Below are 22635 nucleotides of genomic sequence, written 5' to 3'. Positions count from 1 at the left end.
TGTGATAGTCGTTCCGCTCTTGTCAAATCCCCCCCCCCCCCGGTGAAGTTCCACGCTACGCCCCTGGGCTAAGGTCTGCAGAGAATACATCCTAATATGGACTTCAGAGGGAAATGGTCACCTCAGTAAAAATGAAAACACTGACAGACCGCATGCCTCACACTGTGTGTATTGTAAAAGCCCTTCCTTTATATAATAAACCAGCATACGTATACCATTTCCCTCTGAAGTCCATATTAGGGTGTATTCCCATGTGCAAACCTTAGCCCAGGGGCGTAGCATGGAACTTCACCGTTTGGTGAAACGTAATTACTGAAAATGGTAACATTATGTTTTCCGGGCAAAAGAACTGGTCGAAAAAACTTAATTCTAATTTATAAAGTTCCTTCAAATGTGACCGTTTGACTATTAAGTAGTCTAAATGTCTTAGCCGAAACTAGAAAAGTCTAAATTAATTAATTATGAGAATTGCTCCGGCAACAATTACTCTATTCAACGAGAAAGAACCTATATACATGTATAATTACCCACCATTTGTTTTAAACGCTATAGTGACGTTTATGTAAGAGATAAGATACATGTACTACCTGGGACTATTATATACTATATATATTAGATACTACCCAGGTTAAAATGCATGTATATGGTTTGGTTCAAACCCAAATGCTAGAATATAAGAGTATTTTAGAAGTTGACTGCGTTGTCTACGTTCACACCAGGAAGACATTCATTTTTCAAGTTCTTTATATTAATAATCTATAAATATTCTCTGACAGATATCACATTCGTATTTATTGTACCGTAGAGCGGAGTGAAGTTGTCCGGTGAGGTGAAGTTGAATACTTTTCCTTTTTTCATATTTTAATTTTAGATTAAAGATTTGTTCTCAAGTTTGTTCATACATGAAATTAAAGAATCTGATCAAACAGTTAATTGCGCATCAACTGCTTTTATAGCTGAAAATTTGGTATTAAAGCGTTACGATCTAAAGAAAATGTAGCATTTGATGGTACTAGAAGCAACTGATGACACATGAAAACGGGAACATCTCGTGGGGGGAGGTTCACAACACTTTTGTGGTGAAGTAGACCGGGGGACCAACTTCACCCCTGCTTTTATTTGACCATAATATACTATAACTCTGTCATGCTAGTGATTGTTTGAATGAACGAGAACATTTCTGCAAAAGCTTGTTTAATTATGCTGCTACGGATCTAGATGAAAGCAACTCAAAGTGAAGTTTCTGCACAAATCTACTAAATCCACAGGCCGCGTTTGGGAATGTTCTTCCGGGGATTGGAGACATAGCAGGTGGCACCATGGATAAAATTATTCATTCAGTTGAATCTAAGCTGATCATCATGGAAAAAATTAACGGGTGAAGCCAACTTCACAGCACTGTGAAGAGAATGTGCTTAGATAGAACGACTCTTTCGAGGTTTTGGTTGGCCCTGAAAAGGGCCGTTGGAAGGGAATGGAGGTATTCCGTGAGATTTAAGCTCTCTCTCCACGAATACGTCTGGCCAGTTGGATATCCTTGGGCATAATGGTGACACGTTTGGCGTGGATGGCGCACAGGTTCGTGTCCTCAAACAAACCCACCAGGTAAGATTCGCTGGCCTCTTGTAGAGCCATCACGGCAGAGCTCTGGAAACGCAGGTCCGTCTTGAAATCCTGGGCGATTTCACGCACCAGACGTTGGAAGGGCAGTTTTCGGATGAGAAGTTCAGTGCTCTTCTGGTAACGACGAATTTCACGGAGAGCCACTGTTCCGGGCCTGTATCTGTGAGGTTTCTTGACACCACCGGTGGCTGCGGCGCTCTTCCTGGCTGCCTTTGTGGCCAGCTGTTTTCGGGGAGCCTTTCCTCCTGTAGATTTACGGGCGGTCTGCTTTGTACGGGCCATGTCGTCTGATGTTGTGATCTGGTCTGCTACAAGGGTGGATCAATTATGACCTCTCCGCGGAGTACCTTGGCTTTTGTACAGTCTGCCATTCGTGCATGACTTCCATTCATTGGCTGTAAAAATGGCGCACATGTGTGTGATTGGCTATTAAATGTTGTTCCCGATTGGCTAAAAATCAAGCAAAATCATTGGTCCGTTTAGGTGGGCTTTTAGCATGTGAAGAAAATTAGAATCCTTCAACGGAGGTTATGCTTGACATTTAATTCGTGCTGAGACTGACAAAAATGAGCTGGGCATACAGCGAGGATGGCCTGACAGTTTATGACAGCCTCACTCAAGAATCTAATGTCACAATACCTAAACCATATGGCCAACATGGAAGTATTATCTGTGTGCTTTAATAGAGTAGAAAGTAGAGAGTCGTTAGTCAACGATCAAATAAATATAGATGCAGTATACTGAACAATTCTTGCATATTACTTTCATTCTATAATATTTGCACAACATGAACCCAACTGATTGACGGGCGTTACGAACTTTCCATTCTCTGGAACCACTAAACATTTCACAACATCCATTAAATGCAAAAAAACTGGATTGAAGGAGCTGACATACATGATTGTGAAATAATCTGTCTTTGACTTACATTGACTTAAAATACCCCGAAATTTGTTTGACTGATTACAAAAATGAACGTTCAAGGGTTTCGCCCCACGTAAGCAATATCTTAACCGTATCGTTTTGATGACCTGATAAATGTATTGGAGAAAGTTTGTTTAAACGAGGAGCTGTAATTGCGTGATTATCGACTTCGAACGAGTGCTATACGAATGTTGGGCTTGACCCGTGGACACTAAGTGTTGATATTACATATGTATTTCTCATTGCCATACAGATACCACTGATTGTCACTTGTCAACTGGATCAAGTGACGATCCATTGTGTTTAGTGTAATCAGCCATCCCAATGAATAATTTATTTATTTAGTTAGTTAGTTAGTTGATTGGTGTATTACGCCGTACTCAAGAGTATTTCACTTATACGACGGCGGCCGACATTATGGTGGGGGGAAACCGGGCAGAGCCCGGAGGAAACCCACGACCATCCGCAGGTTGCTGAGGACCTTTCCACGTACGGCCGGAGAGTAAGTCAGCATGAACTGGACTCGACCGCATTGGTGCTTCTGGGTCATTGCGTCACACTGGCGTGCTAACCTCCTCGGCCACCCCAATGAAGGGCATCCCATACATATACCAAATGAGTGTTAATACCACACGTCAAACGGAACAGCTTGAGATAGAAGTATTGTTGTGACATTCGGATGTCACGGTCCATTCAGTTTGGTGTAGTCAGTCATGCTAATACATGACGTAATACACATAGACATATTAACCCATCGTCCGTGGGCAGGAAGGGGCCTAGATCCTAATAAATGACCTCATACACATAAACACTGTGTTAATAACACGGCAAATGGAACAGCATGAGTTGGAAGCATTGTAGTAACAGTTGGAAGCCGGGGTTTTCTAGTGTAGTCGGTCATCCATAGTCAGGCATAGATACATTAACTCATTGCCTGGGGGACAGAAAGAGAGCCCTTGGGTATTGGGCGAGTAGGGTGGGGCTGAGAACACGTGTATGGAGATAGTGCAGAGTGTACTTGAAGATATATCGTCTGTCTAGGCATAGAAGTACTGTCATGTAGTGGTGTAGTCTATATAATTTTTGAAAATAGAAATTTACAGAGGGAAGGTGTTGTCACCTAACATGATAAACACATTGTTCGGAAGAAAGACGCGAATAGGGGGAAAAAGAGAATAGTTTTCCACAACTTATTTGATTCCAATGTCCTACGTGGACATGTAAATTGTCTCCTTTGTTTTCATAAAAAATGAACATCATTACACTGACCGACTACTGTACATTTTGGCCTTTGAATTGACACTTTAACCTCATTGTTTAACCGATTAATACGAAGATGAACATGGTTTGTTACTAATGGCTGACCAAGTTATACAATGCAACATGCATCAAGTTATTATTTATTATTCATATTGTTTGCTCCTTGGTTATTAACGTCCTAAATGTTGAAAGACAAACCATGACGTGCTTAGACGGAAAGATCTCTTTCAGAAGGTTTGGGTGGCCCTGAAAAGAGCCGTTGGATAAGAATTGCACCAGCATTAGCCTGTTTAAGCAGTTGTTTTCTTGGTTGCTGGTTTCTTGGTTGCTGGTTTTTTAGCTGCTGGTTTCTTTGGAGATTTGGTGGATTTCTTTGACGCCGGTTTCTTCGCCACCTTCTTCGGAGATTTTGTCTTCTTCGTGACTTTCTTGGTCGGAGATTTCAGTTTCTTGGCAGCTGGTTTCTTTGTGACTTTCTTTGGTGATTTTGTCTTCTTAGCAGCTGGCTTTTTGGCTGCAGGTTTCTTGACGGCTGTTTTCTTTGGCTTGGCCGGGGCTTTCTTGGCAGCTTCTCCGAGCTTAAAAGATCCCGTGGCCCCGGTACCCTTAGTCTGTTTCAACACACCGGACTGGACGCCACTTTTCAGGGAAAGCTTCAGGTGAGTGTTGACGGTCTTCTCGTCTCCCACCTTGTAGTTGGTGACGATGTACTTCAAGATCTTGCTCCTGGATGATCCTCCTCTCTCTTTCAGGTCCTTGAGAGCGGCTATCACCATCTCGCTGTATTTCGGGTGCTCGGCTGGCTTCTTGGGTTTGGTGGCCTTCTTCACCTTCTGGACGACGGGAGCTGGAGCTGTGTCAGTCATGATGAATAGCTTTGATGCAGTAGATCGTACGTTCTATCTGGTAGCAAACATGCGAATGGCGATAGGATTAGGCCGCCCGTTGTACATACCCCGAGCGCGGACCGCGTTGAAAGCACACGAGACAAATCCAGCCGTGAACTGTACCAGCTATAATTTGTGTTTCTTGAAGCAAATTTAAACCAGAATATATCTCTAAGCTAGCTGTAAATCTATATAGAATTTGAACAGGTCATAGAGTATGTTATTGGTTATTGTGTACTTTGTGTCTCATGACGATAATGGTAATAGGTTATTGTCAATTTTGGAATAATGTACCGTTTGGTTGCCTATACTTGCGAATCACCGTTGCATTTTTACCACCTTTGCCGCTAAGTAATTGACTAGATCTGCAGGTGGTCCTGGGTTTACCTCAGCCACTTAGTGAAAATAATTGTGCAAGAAAACAATTACTGTTAGATGTTATACAGATACCGTTAAGAGATATAGATCTATCTGCAAGGTTAGGAATATATGTACATAGTTATGTCTATTTAGGTTGATCGGTGGCTTTCTTCTTCTGCTGTAAAAGCGCTTTGCGGAAGTTTTAAGACATCACATATGTGACAGCCGTGTAAAAAACGTTATTAAATATTACCATAAAGTTATACATGATAGACTTCACACAAAATCCACCTAATAAACTCCATGCTATGTCCGCTTAATCAGTCATTGATGGTGCATGGTAACATTTGAACACGTCCATATTTATTTTTTGTTTTATACAAATAGGCATTCATCTGTATGTCACAATATTCTGCCCACAGAAAATTTATTTTGTTCTAATGGACGCTTAAAATTATCTTATATGATTTCACGTGTTTTGGATGTCACAATGTTCTACTCACAGAATTAGGGGATTTTTTAACAGGAAGAGTCGATAATATTTTGCGTCACAAACTTTATTTAGTGATAATGAAAACTGAAACTTGTGTCATTTACGCTCCAGGTGTCACAATATTCTGCTCAGGGAATAAGCTCTTTAAAACCGAAATGGTACGTAGTTAATGTGTGGTCCCTGTACATGCATTGTAAGCGCTCAAGGTATAACATCCATACTACAGGTTTGCGCCATAATACTCTCCACACGCGTTATTGTACGCAATCAACTGGGATATAATATAAACATATACATATCCGAAGATATCACAGTATGTGTTTTTGTCCCTTGTAGATTTAGAACGGTCAAGCGCTATTTTTCTGAATATACAACGGAGGGCACGCAGAAGTATACGGTGAGAAGAATTGGACTGCCCACCAAGACGAGTAATGTACCCCCCACCCCCAACCTTCCAACATACACACCAAAATCCGCCCCTACTCCACAACTCATGCTGTCCTAGGAGGTGCTGTCCACGACTCCATTACATGATGACTTATCAGCTCGCAGTAGTTGACCTGTAGACACACATGCAGCTGTGTCCAGGCTATAGCGCCAAAAAGCAAGCACTATTTCTTTGTTCTGCTATTAAAGGGCTCCAGCCATATTTATCCGGGAATACCTATAGATTTTTATTGTAAAGAACTTGGAAAATAATGTTTTATTGTGGTGAACGTACACAACGAGACCAAATAGTAACATAATCTTACAGGGATAGATTTAGATTGGACTAAGATCCGTTTTACGAAGATGAAGACTACCTGATACTCGTACCGGTCACATTTACAGGCACTTTAGAATTGAAATTTACGACCAGTCCCTTCCCCGGAAAACTTATTGTTAACTTTTTCAGTAATTACATTCTTGTAGAACGAATTATATGTATGCTGGTTTATAACAAAAAGGAAGGGCTTTCACAATTCATACAGTGTATGATATGCAGTCTGTCAGTGCTTCCATTTTCAATGAGCTGACACTTTCCCTCAGAAGTCCATATCAGGGTGTATTCTCAACACCCGATGTCTCCATACGGAGGCATACACTCTCACGGAGCCATAGCTTCTGGGCTATTGCTCCAAACTCTGGTGGAACTTGAAGCCACAATTAATGATTACTTACCCCATTTGTTGAGCTATTCAGTACTGAGAGAAAACAATATTAAATTGCCTCGTGTGTTTATATTTTTGTTGAGTATAGATATTGGTATATCGTGCGTGAAACTGTGGAGGTATAAATCGTTTCCAAGTTCTGATTTATACCTTCATGTGAAGAACACTTTGGAAAATGGTAGTGACTTGTGTTTCTTGGCCATGATGCATGGTTTTGACACTGGTGTTATGTATATGTGATCTGTAAATACAAACTTATTCACCTAACAGAATCTGATTTACAGCAGAATAGATTATGTTATTGCCACAAACCGTTGTCCGAGATATGACAACTGTATGTTCTGTTATAAATATTTGAAGCGTGAGTTTCTAAATGTATTAGACACTTGCTTGGGTAACCGGTTTTCACTGACTCAAACAAGAATGTGAATTAATGTCGGGGTGGTGAAGTGTGGGTGGCGGTGGTGGAATTCTAAATGACATCACGGGTCACATTGGTAGGTGTTACATCCAAGTGTGAAAGCGCTTAGAATGCATCCGGGTGGAATAAACAGTGGCACTCCATGAATTGATCTACCCCCCCCCCCCCCCCCCCTCCCCAAAACCAATACAACATTCTGCCACTCTAAGAACTCAGATACCCAGGAACATTGCTCAGGTAGCTGAACTGTGTGAAGTTGTTGTTGAGATAACATGGCACTTTATTGATACCGGTTCATGATTGGCACAATGAAAAGTACAAAATAGAATCTAGCCCACTTTCTTCTACAAACTCAACATTTTCTTACATCCCGGTGGCACAGATCCCCGTAAAAAGCACGCAATACTATACTCAAGGCTTTCAAATCTGAAAGGCAAGTTTCCACATATCAATGGCCAGGTCCGAATATGAAAACAGCTTATCAAATGAAATTGGCAATTTATGATTTTCTGCTACCTTGAAGGATTTAATTTTTATTTTGTGTTAAAGTTTGCAAATCATTTTGTTTACATAAATTTGAGTGTGTGTCTATGGGGGGGGGGGGGCAGGGAGCGTCTCAACAAATGCTTAATGATGTATGTCACCGGAAAGTTGTAACCGCCATGCAAACACCCATACTTACTGTCTACTGATTTTTCATCTGTATTTCACTAAAGAAATTAAATCAAAATATCTCTATTATCAATGATCCAATAAGAAGATTAATTAACTGTTACCTATAGTTTAAAAAGGGCTCACCATGCCAGAGTCATGTCTAATAACCTTGGCGATACAAGGCTAGGACGAGTCTTAAATGTCCTGCAGCTATAGTAATGTAAGTCTATACTTCAACACTTTATGCCAACTAAATAACGACTTAATGCTAAGTAATTATTTTATGTTACTGAACATATATAAGTGGCTATTCGGTATAATTATTTATATTTTTAACATATAAAATTTATTTACATGATTTTTTTATAAAATGTAACTGTTTTTAAAATTTATTTACATGATTTTTTTTATAAAATGTAACTGTTTAACGAATAAGTTCAATTCTTATTGATGACAATGTGTTGGATCGTTAATAAATTAATTTATATATCCACAATATTGAAATACCAGACAAACTTATAAACATACATCTCTTGTACCTGTTGCACCTTTCAGAAGAAAAAAAACCTCTCATTTGCCAGCTGAGAATACATTGTGCTTATTCGGACTGCCGTGAATAACACCAAATGACAAGTGGTGCTGTTGTGGATGTAAGATGGGAAGAGACAATCTTCATTGTAGTGCAATGTGCAACACATCCTTGCCCCACCCGAAGGCGGTTTATACCCCTATTCTCTACAACTGGCGCTCTTATACGTACAGCGCCTGCCAGTGTTAACGGGCCGTTTAACTCCTGTAGTGGGTCCATTCTCTTCATCCAAGTGATGTCTACTTGTACTAATAAAGGGACACCGTTTTATGCACAAAAGTGTTTTCAGTATGTCCACTGAACACGATGGCTGGAATTTTGTACACAGATATCCATGTTGAAGCGATGTTATCTTTGCCTTCAGCGTATAACAATTCTATTGGCATAGCAGTTGACATACCCGAGCAGTCCTTACGTAAATCGTTTTAACTTTGGTAAATCCTATCTACACCTGATTTTATTTCCTCATTTTATTGTTTTGATGAATTGGCCAGATTGGGATAAGTGGATCGCGCGTCATATGTTGTTTTATGTACCAACGCTCTTTAAAATGTGTTTAACTATCATTATCGCTCATTTTCAGTAAAATTTTAAACTCCACAACTTCCTTTTACTGACATAGATTTTATCCCATTCTAATTGTGCAATAAAACATAACTTGCATAAATATATAAGCGGATAGAAATAAACGGACAAATATATACTGGCTTTTGTTTGGAATTATATTTCTTTCCTGATAGACTATATCCATTCCTTACATCAAAAACGGACGATACACCCATAAACCAGAATTAAGTCCACCAAAAAGTTTTAGAAAGATATACAGACAGGTTTAAACTCGCTAAACCATGTAATGAATGAATAGAGTTACTTATCGGCTTGTTTGTATAGTCAAAATGTGTTACAGTTCTTAGGGAAAGCTTTCACATTGTGTACGTTTAGCACAAGTGGCAGGAGGTGGTGGAGTGATGGAGAGTGAGGACTGATTCAAGTTCTCAACGGCAACATGTAATGAGTGATGACAAAGATTGACTTCCTTCATGAACAGCCTCTCCCCCGGAGAATAAATTATTCTGGCTTTGGGTTTGATGGATACACAACTCGTGGCTTTCTTTTCAGCTTTTCCGGTTTAGAGCTTATCAACAAAAGAACGAAAACCTGTTTGAAGTGGCTTCTTGCAGAGCGCCCATGTGATCCTGGTACCACTAGACCGCCACGCCGAAAACCGAACAAAGAATCTTTCGACAGTTTCTCAACACTGAACAGTCTTGGCGGGAATCCTGCCTTTGAGTGACAATGGTGTAAATTAGCATTTATAATGATCGGGACAGTAAAACTATTTTTGGTAAAAGGGGTCTAAAGCAATTTGTCTTCATTTTTTGGGATGTATTTCTTTTCCGCTCAATGAGAAGAACTGTGATTTGAGTGCCTCGCTTTGTCAAGTAACACACGTACAGTTCATCTGTTCTTTTCTTTTCACCAAAATTTCTGAATAAAGTTTGGTTACGATGCACATGGAAATATCTATTCTTAGATAATTAGTTATTTATGCATTTGCGGTGGGATATGTATTAATCCAGGGGTTCAAGCTCACGTAGTTTTACGTATCATTTAAGCCGTGGACACAGTACATATATTTGTGGTTACAGACATAAATCTGTCCTCTTCGCTGTAGTAAATATTTATGCCCAGGTTTTTCAGAAGCATTTCTCATTAACTTAATTATAGACATCATAAATAATGATAAGCGTAATAACCGTAATTACATTTCTGGTTCATACTAAAATATGTTTATAATTGTTTGTCTTCGAGCAACATATGGTGGGTTTCGTCCAATCATAGCGCTAGACCCCATCGTATTAATGAAATGGTCTTGGCTACAGCTTGAAACGCCGTTCAAATAGATAATGATTTCCTAATTTAAACCCTCAAGTTTTACAGCTTGGTTTCCCAGCTTATTGAACAAATTTGAGTATTTTGAGTAGGACTTGGAGATTTGAAAATGATTCCCATTCGGATGTTTACGGGATAACAGTAAAATAAAATCACACAAGTATGTTTACACTGTTTTGCCTAAAAAACCCAAACGATCAGAACAAAAGGATTATATGACAGTCTTGCCAGGAAACTACTCTACGATTTCATACCCACTTTTTATCAAACCTCCCCACCCTTCCCCAAACCAGCACGACTTTTTCATGGTTACCGCTGATATGTCGGATGAGATTTGTTACTTCCCTACAAGTAAATGGTAAACATATAGGAGTCGTGTATTTGTGTTCATGAGGAGAACAAGATATGATTGTTTTTCTTGTAATAAATCTGGTGATTTTGCCATGCAAATGTAAAAAGCGTTGATAATACACGTTTATATAAATAGCTTTCTGTTGACGTCTGCAAGGAGTTGATATCGGAAAGCTGCAAACTGCAGTTTCTTTCATGGAAGTGTAACTGGATAAAGGCAAACCACTGTATCATGTTTACACGTCAGAAACATTTTAGGTTCTTAGAACTAGACTTCTTTTATCTTTTAGCGTAGAATAAATTTAAATTTATGTAAAATCTTCTGTATCCAAGAACAAGTTTGTGCTTGGGCAGTGTGAGTATTATGTCTAATGATATTTGATGCTGATATGGTTACTTAGCTGCTTAGTTAGAAAGTTTCTTTCGAGGTTTTGGTTGGCCCTGAAAAGGGCCGTTGGAAGGGAATGGAGGTATTCCGTGAGATTTAAGCTCTCTCTCCTCGGATACGTCTGGCCAGTTGGATATCCTTGGGCATAATGGTGACACGTTTGGCGTGGATGGCGCAACAGGTTCGTGTCCTCAAACAAACCCACCAGGTAAGATTCGCTGGCCTCTTGTAGAGCCATCACGGCAGAGCTCTGGAAACGCAGGTCCGTCTTGAAATCCTGGCGATTTCACGCACCAGACGCTGGAAGGGCAGTTTGCGGATGAGAAGTTCAGTGCTCTTCTGGTAACGACGAATTTCACGGAGAGCCACTGTTCCGGGCCTGTATCTGTGAGGTTTCTTGACACCACCGGTGGCTGGGGCGCTCTTCCTGGCTGCCTTTGTGCCAGCTGTTTTCGGGGAGCCTTTCCTCCTGTAGATTTACGGGCGGTCTGCTTTGTACGGGCCATGTCTCTCCTGCTAGAATGGATCAAGTGTGACCAAGGTGTTCAATACATGGGCTTTTAAGCCTGTCTTGGCCCTCTTGTGTCCCTCTGCCATTGGACGAGGCCTCTCTCCGACTGGTGGAAATCCCTGAACCCTGATTGGTTAAAACGTAACTCACCGATTGGTCAGTTTTTGTACAACCGGTGACCCAAAAATTTTTACATTGCAAATTATGAACTACTTTAGTATTTTATCTACATGCTTCTCTAGCAGCATCCATCGCTTCAACATAAGAAAAACGCGTGGTTCAGTAACAACACCTCGATCATTGTAACATTCGTTGAAACTTCCATTTGGTGTTAGTGTATGGCTATAAATATATCATTAAAACCAGGAAGTATAGATAGATTAAAGGGACATAACGCTAAGGGAGAAAAATATATTGTTATTTTAGATGTCATCTTCATAAACCTGAGATTTCCAGGTGTGTACTGACATGTATCTGACTCTGAGTGAACGATTGGCTGTTCAGTTTTATCCAAACTTTCCCTTCAACCATAAACTCCCTTAAGTCATTGTATTTTACAGACACCCTGGTATTTTGAGTCAGTCACCTCCCCTTTTTGCCTTGACGCGGGAGGTGTTCAGCGATCTGGAAGTGTCAGACACGGTATTGTTTTGTAATCATGCGGCCTACCATGTAGCTTCAGTTCTGTTGTAACAGATCGTTCGAATTACAAATACCTTATCAAACATTATCGATAAAAAGGAAGATCGTATCTGGTTTACTAGACTTAGAATTCGCTTTCAGTTTCTCGTAGTGTTTACAAGTGCAATCCACGAACGAACGTTGCATAGTCGGAATCTTTACGCTGCCTTATTTGCATGTTATCTCGTCGGACAGACAGTGAGGAATTTCACTTTATAATTCTGTTAATTGACATTTTCGGGAAATATAGGACAATGGTACGGCATAGTGACGTACAAAATGTCGCACGCAGCTTTGTGAAAAGACGTGCCCTTATGTACAGTTACTTGAGATGACAGCGTTGGTGTAATGAATATTGCGTACATCCATATCATACCTAAATTTTCTATTTTACAGGTACCTGCATGTAAGACCAGTTTCCAGCATCATAAAACGCACTGATACAACCCGTATATAGTACTATATACTTGAAAGGAAACCAGGGTTTTGTGATACTTTCCTTAATGACCTATTGCAACGTAACATCCGACCGGGGGACGGATTACTTATCTTTTCATTGTGGCGTTTAGTTAAAGCGAATAAATCTACTCTTTTATTCATCAGTATAAACATTTACCAATCACGCTTTTACAAGGTTAAGGTTATATACTTATGGCACCTGTCAAGGTTAACGGGCCGGTTAAGATTTGTATTCCGGTGACGGTTCTCATTGTCTTCACTAAAGTGATATATCTAGTTGTACTAAATATCGTCTCAGGTCTTTGCACAAAAATGTTTTCAATATCTCCCCTGAATAACGCATTACGTTGTTTTTTTCACTAAAATTAATACTAACACGATGACTAGTAATTTGTACATACACGTGAACGTTGTCTTCAGCATATGACAGTTGTATTGGCTACGCAGTTGCCTTATCCGAGCAGTCCTTACGTTAGTCATTTTAAGTTTGGTGAAAACTCACTATACATTTGACAGAGAAGTTAGAATTTTTTTTCTTCGCTTCGTTGTCTTGATGAATTGGCTCAAAATATTTTTATGTATAAAAGTGATGATTTCTGACTGTTTCGGCATTTTTCTTACCTCTGATATTGCAGGGCATTTAACACCCATTTAACGATGTGCTTAGACAGAAAAATCTCTTTCGGGAGTTATGGTTGGCCCTGAAAAGGGGCCGTTGGAAAGAAAATCATTTTGTTTAGGCCTTCGTTTTCTTGGCTGCTGGCTTTTTAGTGGCTGGTTTCTTGGCTGCTGGTTTCTTTGGAGATTTGGTTGGTTTCTTAGACGCCGGTTTCTTCGCCACCTTCTTCGGAGATTTTTGTCTTCTTGGTGAGTTTTTTGGCCGGAGATTTGAGTTTCTTGGCAGCTGGTTTCTTTGTGACTTTCTTCGGTGATTTCGTCTTCTTAGTGGCTGTCTTTTGGCTGCTGGTTTCTTGACGGCCGGTTTCTTGGCTTGGCGGGGCTTTCTTGGCGGTTTCTCCAAGTTTGAATGATCCTGTAGCACCGGTACCCTTAGTCTGTTTCAACATACCGGACTGGACGCCACTTTTCAGGGCAAGCTTCAGGTGTGTGTTGACGGTCTTCTCGTCTCCAACCTTGTAATTCGCCATGATGTACTTCAAAAATCTTGCCCCTTGAGGATCCCCCTCTCTCTTTTCAGGTCCTTGAGAGCGGCTGACACATCTCGCTGTATTTCGGGTGCTCGGCTGGTTTCTTGGGCTTGGTGGCCTTTTTCACTTTCTGCACGACGGGAGCTGGAGCTGTGTCAGTCATGATGAATATCCAGGTAATTGTCCAGGTAAAGTCAGTCTGGCTGCTGGAGTGCGAATGCCTGTAGTTTGCTGACCAGCTGCTTTTCAAGGCCTAGCGCGGACCGCGTCGAAAGCACCTGCCCGGCGATTTTGATCATCAAGCGAAGTTTGTGTTTCTTTGCTCTTATTTCAATAGAAATATCACTGACATTTATATTGTTATACATGGAATTTTACATTGGATATATGTTCATGTTCTTTATTAATGTATATTTCGCGTTTCAAAAAAATTCGCGAAGGATGTTGTGCGATAAGATGAAATATATTTAGCTAGTGTTGCATTCTAATGTCTCCTATCTGGCAAATATTTGTATTTTGCACGCAAAAGACAAATTCATAGAGTTATTTTACGCTTAGTTACGATATCCTAAGATTGTAAGTTATTCAAAGATGCCATTTCTATTATCTTTAGTGGTAGATTCTGCAGTTCTTGCAATGATTTTCCTCTGCCTGTGACGCTGTACTCAGTGGTAACTTCCCGCCAAACAAGTCACTTGTGGTTGGGATAAGTGGATCGCGCTTCACATGTTGTTTTATGTACCAACGCTCTTTAACAAGTGCTTAACTATCATCATCGCTCATTCTCAGTAAAATTTTAAACTTCACAACTTTTTTCCTTTTACTGACATAGATTTTATCCAATTCTAATTGTGCAATAAAACATAACTTGCATAAATATATAAGCGGTCTGAAATAAACGGACACATATATATTGGTTTTTGTTTGGAATTATATTTCTTTTCTGATAGACTATATCCATTCCTTACATCGAAAAGGGACAAAACACCCACATAACAGAATTAAGTCCACCAAAAAGTTTTAGAAAGATAGGTTTAAACTTGCTAAACCATGTAATGAATGAATAGAGTTACTTATCGGTTTGTTTGTATAGTCAAAATGTGTTACAGTTCTTAGGGAAAGCTTTCACATTGTGTACGTTTAGCACAAGGAGGTGGTGGAGTGACGGAGAGTGAGGACGACGACGATATTATTGGCAAAGGTCACCAATAACAACTCTGAATATATTTTCTTTTCTATGCATGTGAAGGAATTTGGTTGGTGTTTCACTGACATAGATTTTATCCCAGTCCAACTGTACAATAAAACATAACCTGCATAAATATATAAGTGGATAGAAATAAACGGACAAATATATATCGGCTTTTGTATGGAATTATTTTTGTTTCCTGTTTTCGTTACAACTATATATATGGGTGTGAGATGAGAGTTACATCCGACAAAAAGCCCAGTCATCATACCATAGGACAAAAAGTCCATTCCTTACATTAAAAACGGACAAAACGCCCATAAGCCATGATAAAGTCCGCCAAAAAGTTGTTTTAGAGGGATATATGGTGAGGTCTAAATTTGCTAAGTCATGTAATGACTAAACAGTCACTCCTCGGCTTGTTTGAATAGTCAAAATGTGTTGCGGTTCTTTGGGAAAGCTTTCATATTATGTACGTAAGGCACAAGTGGTAGGTGGTGGTGGAGTGACTGGGAGTGAAGACGACGACGATATTATGGGTAAAGTTCACCAATAACAACTCAGAAGCCTTCTACATTTGCGTGGTGATGCCTTGACTTTATTATTATCATTGAACGCACGTACAACTATGAGTCTTAAGCAGTATATAACTAATCATATATTTTCTTTCCTATGTATGTGATGAAATTTGATTGGTGGTGTACGCCGTAATTAAGAATATTTTACTTACACGACCGCCTATTTAAGTAGTGTATGTCAACCGGGTGACGAAATTTCGCGGTTTTTATAAAAACAAATTCGTAGTTGAAATCTATTGTGATTTTTGGTGACATTTTCCTTGCCTCCCACTGATCTAAGTTCTCAACTGCGTCATTGTATGAGTGATGACTACTTTTGACAATCCTTCATTAACACCCTCTCCCCTGGCGAATAATTAAGGCTGGCTTTTGCTCTGATAGATTACATAACTCGCTGCTTTCTTCGAGTTTAGAGAGTAGCAACAAAAGAAGAAAATCCTGTCTGACGTGGCTTAGTGCTGAGCGCACATGTGATCCCGGTATAATTAGACCATCGCGCTCTGGTGAACTGAATAAAGAACCAACTGAACAAAGGACAGTTTGTCCAAACTCAATAGTCTTGGTGGGAAAACCTGCCTATGAGTGACGATGGTGTAAATTGGCCTTTAAATGACCGAGGCGGTAAAATAATTTTTTGATAAAGCAGATCTAAGGCAATTTGGGTTCTTTTTTGTGGATTTTTTCCTTTTCCGCTTAACGAGAAGAACTGTGATATCATTGCCGCGCTTTTTCAAGTATCCCACGCTCAGTTCACTTGTTCTGTCTTTTCACCAAAATATCAAAATAAAGTTTAGCGAAGATGCACATCGTAATCTCCATATATAGACAGACATTTAGTCACCTATGCCATTTGTGGTGGGATACGTTTTATCTACATAAAAATCAATATGCTGTACTGAATATCTATGCCCAGGTTTTTCAGAGGCATTTCTCAATTACAGACATCGTAAATACCAAGTGTAATTACATGTCTGGCTCGTACTAAAACATGTTATAATTGTTTGTTTAGCAACCTATGGTGGATTTATTCCCTTCATAGCGCTGGCCCCATCGTATAAGTGAAATGTTCATGGCCACGGCTTAAAACACCAATCAAATAAATAAATGATTTACTAACTTAAATCATCAATGTTTACAGCTTGGTTTCCCAGCTTGTCTAGTAAATTTATAGCTTATTTGTGTATTTTTAATAGCATTTGGAGATTTGGAATTTGATTCGTATACGGAGGTTTACACTATAACAGCAAAATGGAATCACACAGGTACGTGTGCAAGTCATGTCGGGTGAGATTGGTTACTTAGCTATATGTTAATGGTACACACGTATGAACTGTGTATTTATGTTCATATAGAGTAGAGAACATGATATAATTGGTTTTCTTGTAATAAATCTGACTGATTTCTATATATAGTTCCATGATGAACGGAAAAATGCAATCTTGAGTTCTTTTAAAGGGGGGTAACTAACAGGGTGAAGAAAGCCCATTATATCGTGATTCCACGTGTCAACAGGGACGTCATCCGTAGTGAGATACTTTTTAAAATAAATTTCATTTTATATGAAATGTGCCGTATTTTAGAACAAGCCATTTTAAGGTGCAGTAAATAATATGTCTAATGATATTTGATAATGATCAGGTTAATTAAATACTCAGTTATATTCAGACACTATTATTGTGTGAGGAAAGCTGCGCACATCACAAAACGATAGTTAATATATCCCTATTATCAAAAGTATATGAGGAAAAAGTGTAAAAATGTGCTTAGATAAAAAGATTCTTTCGAGGTTTTGGTTGGCCCTGAAAAGGGCCGTTGGAAGCGATTGGAGGTATTCCGTGAGATTTAAGCTCTCTCTCCTCGGATACGTCTGGCCAGTTGGATATCCTTGGGCATAATGGTGACACGTTTGGCGTGGATGGCGCACAGGTTCGTGTCCTCAAACAAACCCACCAGGTAAGATTCGCTGGCCTCTTGTAGAGCCATCACGGCAGAGCTCTGGAAACGGATTTCACGCACAAGACGCTGGAAGGGCAGTTTGCGGATGAGAAGTTCAGTGCTCTTCTGGTAACGACGAATTTCACGGAGAGCCACTGTTCCGGGCCTGTATCTGTGAGGTTTCTTGACACCACCGGTGGCTGGAGCGCTCTTCCTGGCCGCCTTGGTGGCCAGCTGTTTTCGGGGAGCCTTTCCTCCTGTAGATTTCCTGGCAGTCTGCTTTGTACGGGCCATGCTGTCTGATGATGTGATATTCGCTGCTAGAGTGGATCAAGTGTGACGATAGTGTTGAATACCTGAACTTTTAAGCTTGTGTTGACTCGCTTGTGCTCGTCTGCCATTGGGCGAGTTTGAGAGCGCTTCACTCCGACTGGTCAAAATCACTTGGTCCTAATTGGTCAAAACTTAACTCAACCACTGGTGAGTTTTTGTGGCGACTGAGCTAGAAGCAGAAATTTGGACTTCACTAATCTGGCTAGAAATGTCAATGCTCAAAAGTTAGTGATAAAAATAAATATTTCTCCTGGAGCAACTGACGCTTCGACCTGTGCACATTTTTTCCGTCTAGGTCTATAGCCTAATGTATTTAGTTTCTGGTTGTTTTTTTTCTTTATTCTTGGGCATTTTTCACGAGCATGATGGTCGTCGTGTGTTATATTTGGGGCTCGAGGAAACTTAGATACCGCCACATTTCGAGTGCATTTATAGTTTTTCATTCATGAAAGTTCATTGATGAAAGTGTTAAGACCCATTTCTTGACTCGAGTATCTCCTCTTAGAATGATATCAAAGAGAATCGATCTTACAGCCTATAACATTTTTCATGACCATCTTGTTCCCTATAAAAAGTCTTGAATCTGCCATCTTGGATTAGATTTAACTCGTTCTTCAATATTCCCAAGCATTTCTCTCTTATGAATTTGTGGCCTACAGATGAATTCTTGAAACACTTGAAATTCTCACCACCAAACACCTATGGAAAATTTTGAAAGCAGGAAATGCTTAGCACTACCTTGGCAACAGTCTACATGCGCATCGGTCGTAAATGGGTTTGGAGCTGCGTCAGTCATTACGAAAAAAAGTGTTTGTTCTGGGTGCTGAGTCTGTCTGTGGATGGTCGTGATTTTCACAGAACTCAACCCGGTTTCCTCCCACCGTTATGCTGGCCTCTGCCGTGGAATGTAAGTGAAATATAGTTGAGTACGGTCTAGAACACCAACGAAAAAAACAAATGGATGATCATTCCGTCATGTGCATTCCATGGCTCAGTCCAAGGTTAAAGTATACAGTGGGTTCCTGTTGCATTTTGAGAATTATAAGTATATATATATATATATATATATATATATATATATATATATATATATATATATATATATATATATATATATATATATATATATATATATATATATATAATTCACGGATTTTTTTTATTTGTATTGTTATTTACTGTAAGATTAGCCCCACGCCCACCTTTTAACTCTGGCTTCAACTATACATTCTATTTCTATTTTCCTCAGTATTTCATGCAACCTCTTATACCAGGTTAATACTATGCCACGCAAATCGTTAAGCGTCATGTGCGCGACTCGACAAAGTGAAACAGAATAGCTCACGTTTAGCCCCCTGCGCGTCCGACATGACCACCCCAACGCTACATTCCCACGCTTCAAGCGAAAAAGAGGAAGGTTGCCATTTAAAACGACTAGTGCAACCCGTTGTAGTGCATATTTCATGACGCCTATATACATGTATACGGTATGAGATACATGCCTAGAAATCAAATGCACTAGAAATTTAGCCTTATACGTCGAGAATAGCGTTTGATTTGAAGCCACAACCTTTAAAGGTAGAATAATACACACACGTACCAGCAAAATCTATTTAAGCGTGGTGAATACAACGTCGTTATCACGTCTAATTGATTATGCGAGACCTGGTACAGCGCCGCATTCTCCCCTTATCATGCAAGGTTGTCAACTGAAACATGAAATCAGTTCTTCATTCTCGTTGCCTGGCAATAATCTGGAGTACGCGCTGCAAACAAACATACACGTATATCTGCGCCACATCACCAGACTGGACGGATGTTAGTGACGTGGGGTGATGGTATCTTGGCACGGTTACATCGTCTGCTGAGAGATTTGGCAGGTATGTTTTTTTTATTTCTTTTTGTGCATAAAACATATGTTCACAGAAACATTCATAGTATTTATAGATCGGCAACCATGTTGAGTCGGATTTTGGGGGCTCAGTCATAACTGCATATGTGCGAAGATGTTCATTCTGAACTTAATTGCCATACAATCGGTTTTTGTGGTTACAGATACAGTATTTTTGCTTAAAACACGACACGCACATTTATACATGCAGCAGATATATAGACTATTTGAGCTTGTACATATATGTTCAAGTTAGTCCATGATGAAGCATGTCTGTGCAATTAAAATAAATATGTCTGCTCCATTTATACTGTGGACTTGACACTGCTGTGCATTTAGTCCCAGAGCCATACTCGATTTCCTGCCACCATAATTCTGGCCGCCGTCGTTTAGTGAAATATTCTTGAGTACGACGTAAAATACCAATCAAATAAATATATTTAGTCCAGATTTCAACAAATTATAGCCGTGGTAAATTTTGATATATTTTCGATATGTGCTTCCTGGGTCAGTAGAACAGTGAGCATAAAAAAAATCATTTTCGGTTCATTTAAACAAATGGCAATTAAAAGTGCACAGTTTTGAATTCTGATTGACTTCATGAATTTGTTCCTTAACATCCAGCTCTTAATTCTGTGTTTTTTTGATTTACCACCCATTACTTCGTATGCTTGGTGGGAAATTGCCTTTGTACATCGGTATGTTTACTTAATTCTGACAAATGAAATCACTTGCATATCGATTTTAATGGCATATTTTCCCTCGTGATTATTATACCATTCAACATGCACAGTTTACAAAATCTTGTGCCGGTGTTGGTTTCGAACTCTCCTCGTGCATGTCTTCCAAAAGCACGTTAGACGTTTACTGTGGCATCAAAGAACTGTTCTCTATTCTGTAAGGTTTTCATGCATGTCAGCAGAATGTAATTGATACATGTAATACATAATTTGGTGTTAACCAATTCGATAAAAATTCCTCATGTTTACTTCCATATTAACTGAATTATTGTATCATTTTTGTTTACTTTAAAATCAATGGTTGCTAAGACTTAACCTATTTATTTAGCATGCCGGTTATGAAAGGATAGGAAAATAACCAAGTCTTTTAGGAATGCAAATTCAGTATCTTAACAAAGAGGTTGACTTCGATCCAAGACGTCTACATTGCAAGGTAAAAAAGCCAGGCCAATTCCGGGTCAACGCCTATATTTGTACTGCAATGTAGCGCAGAGTATACATTGCCGGCTAGTTAAAGCCTTTGATGAAAATAACGGCAGTTTAATATCCGTTATATCGACACCTGTGTGTTGAGGCGAGTTGTTACCATTGTACAGCAACCTGCCAGTATAGTCACTATGGACAAAAATGGTGCCAAATATGCCTCAAGAGTTAACAAATTGCACGTTGGTTATTTGAATACAGACGCACGTTCTGTATCCCTCAGTAGAGCAGGTCAGCACAAGGCGTGTGAATAGGTAAGTTACATACAGAAAGTGGACATAGTGCAGGCTGTCAAGTGGCACAGGTCGGTGGTAGTCAAGAGCACTTCACACGATCAAAGCAGGCTAATCTTTTATTGCTGTAAGGTCAGGGCATACATGTGCATGCATATATATGTAGCAATCAGTTAAAGTTACTGGTACCTTAAGTTCGGTCATATCATAAGGAGCTGTACTGAGGTAAGTTTGTTTGCAGACATTCATAGCGCGGGGGTTTTTATTCACAATTTAAACATGAACATCGTAGTGACCAAATTATTCTGTATTGAAGAATTACTGGTTAGGTGCAGAGAGATTCAGCGTCACGAGCAAATAAGGTGGGCCGTGATCTAATTAGCTGGGAAAAGCTATTGTATATGTACGTCGGTCTGTCGGCTGGTCGGTCGTTTGGTCGGGCTGTCGGTTAGTCAAATTTTTGACTTACCCTTTAGTATGGGTCATTCATCTAACGAGGGACACCTTGTATTCATATAAGCTGTATTATAGCTGTACCCGCTAAGACTTTTTACATTTGACTGTGCTCAAGTTTAAACTTCATCAGGTATCTGAAAAACACTATTGACACAGTCGAAGCCGAAACAGCGAGAGCTTGATTCGAACAAACGACCCTTTGCATGCAATAGTCTCAGCCCAAACAACTTTCTGATTCAAAATTAATTCTTTTCGACAGACTTTTTACCATATCCACGATTCGAAACATACTAAATTTTTTTTCACTTTATATCATTTGTGATGATGAACGTTTTAAAGTTTATTAATTCCTTATGTTTCTATTCAAGATTTTGGGGACTCTTTGGTACTATTCCGTCCCTGACGTAATCGGATCTTTTACCTACTATCCAGCGACTATGGAGTTTCAGGACGACGAAGACAACGTCATAGAACATATTGGATTCTGGTATACCAAGGCGGATTATAACGTGGCCTGTAAGACTTTTGTCAACAGACTGAAGGATGTGGTCAGAGAACCCTTGTCCACGGACATTCCAGTGATCCGAGGGCTGTTCAGCACTCCAGAAGTGTCCCTCAAAGAGGCAGTAGAACCTCTGACGGATTTGGTTCCTAACATCGATCTCATCGTCGAACAGGCAGCCCAATATATCACCCGACTGTCCAATGTTCCCGAAGGAATCGCAGAGGACGATCTTTGCGTTCTCTTGATATGCACGTGGCCATGGGAAGATCTCCATGAAGAAAAGTCCCTGTATCACTTATTCAATAGCAAACTGCGCTGCTCTGATAGACAATCTCTGATGCCTTGTCTCCCTTTGTTGAAACTCTTTTTGACGGCGCTGTACAAACTTCCGGCATACCAGGGCAGCATCTGGTGTGGCACGCGAGAGGACGAGACGTCACGGTACAAGGAGGATACGCGGTTAACATGGTGGGGGTTCAGCAGTTATACGGAAAAACTT

At 39.8% G+C, this 22635-nt stretch overlaps 3 protein-coding genes and 2 pseudogenes across 3 annotated transcripts; all 5 read right to left on the bottom strand.

Moving 5' to 3' along the window:
• Positions 1-1494: 1494 nt before the first annotated feature.
• On the bottom strand, positions 1495-1905 carry LOC135473986 (histone H3-like). Its single transcript, XM_064753963.1, has one exon. The coding sequence runs from the start codon at positions 1903-1905 to the stop codon at positions 1495-1497; it is 411 nt and encodes a 136-aa protein (XP_064610033.1).
• Positions 1906-4097: 2192 nt separating this feature from the next.
• On the bottom strand, positions 4098-4673 carry LOC135462442 (histone H1-delta-like). The gene has a single exon (XM_064739672.1). It carries the CDS (start codon positions 4671-4673, stop codon positions 4098-4100), a length of 576 nt encoding a protein of 191 aa, XP_064595742.1.
• Positions 4674-11090: 6417 nt separating this feature from the next.
• On the bottom strand, positions 11091-11500 carry LOC135473995 (histone H3-like; annotated as a pseudogene).
• A 1881-nt stretch (positions 11501-13381) lies between these two features.
• On the bottom strand, positions 13382-13956 carry LOC135462434 (histone H1-delta-like; annotated as a pseudogene).
• A 3446-nt stretch (positions 13957-17402) lies between these two features.
• Positions 17403-17789, bottom strand: LOC135473976 (histone H3, embryonic-like). Its single transcript, XM_064753952.1, has one exon. It carries the CDS (start codon positions 17787-17789, stop codon positions 17403-17405), a length of 387 nt encoding a protein of 128 aa, XP_064610022.1.
• Positions 17790-22635: the final 4846 nt, after the last annotated feature.

Source organism: Liolophura sinensis, chromosome 1, assembly GCF_032854445.1.
Source record: "Liolophura sinensis isolate JHLJ2023 chromosome 1, CUHK_Ljap_v2, whole genome shotgun sequence".
Lineage (NCBI taxonomy): Eukaryota > Metazoa > Mollusca > Polyplacophora > Chitonida > Chitonidae > Liolophura > Liolophura sinensis.
This window is presented reverse-complemented; position numbering and strand designations above follow the sequence as displayed.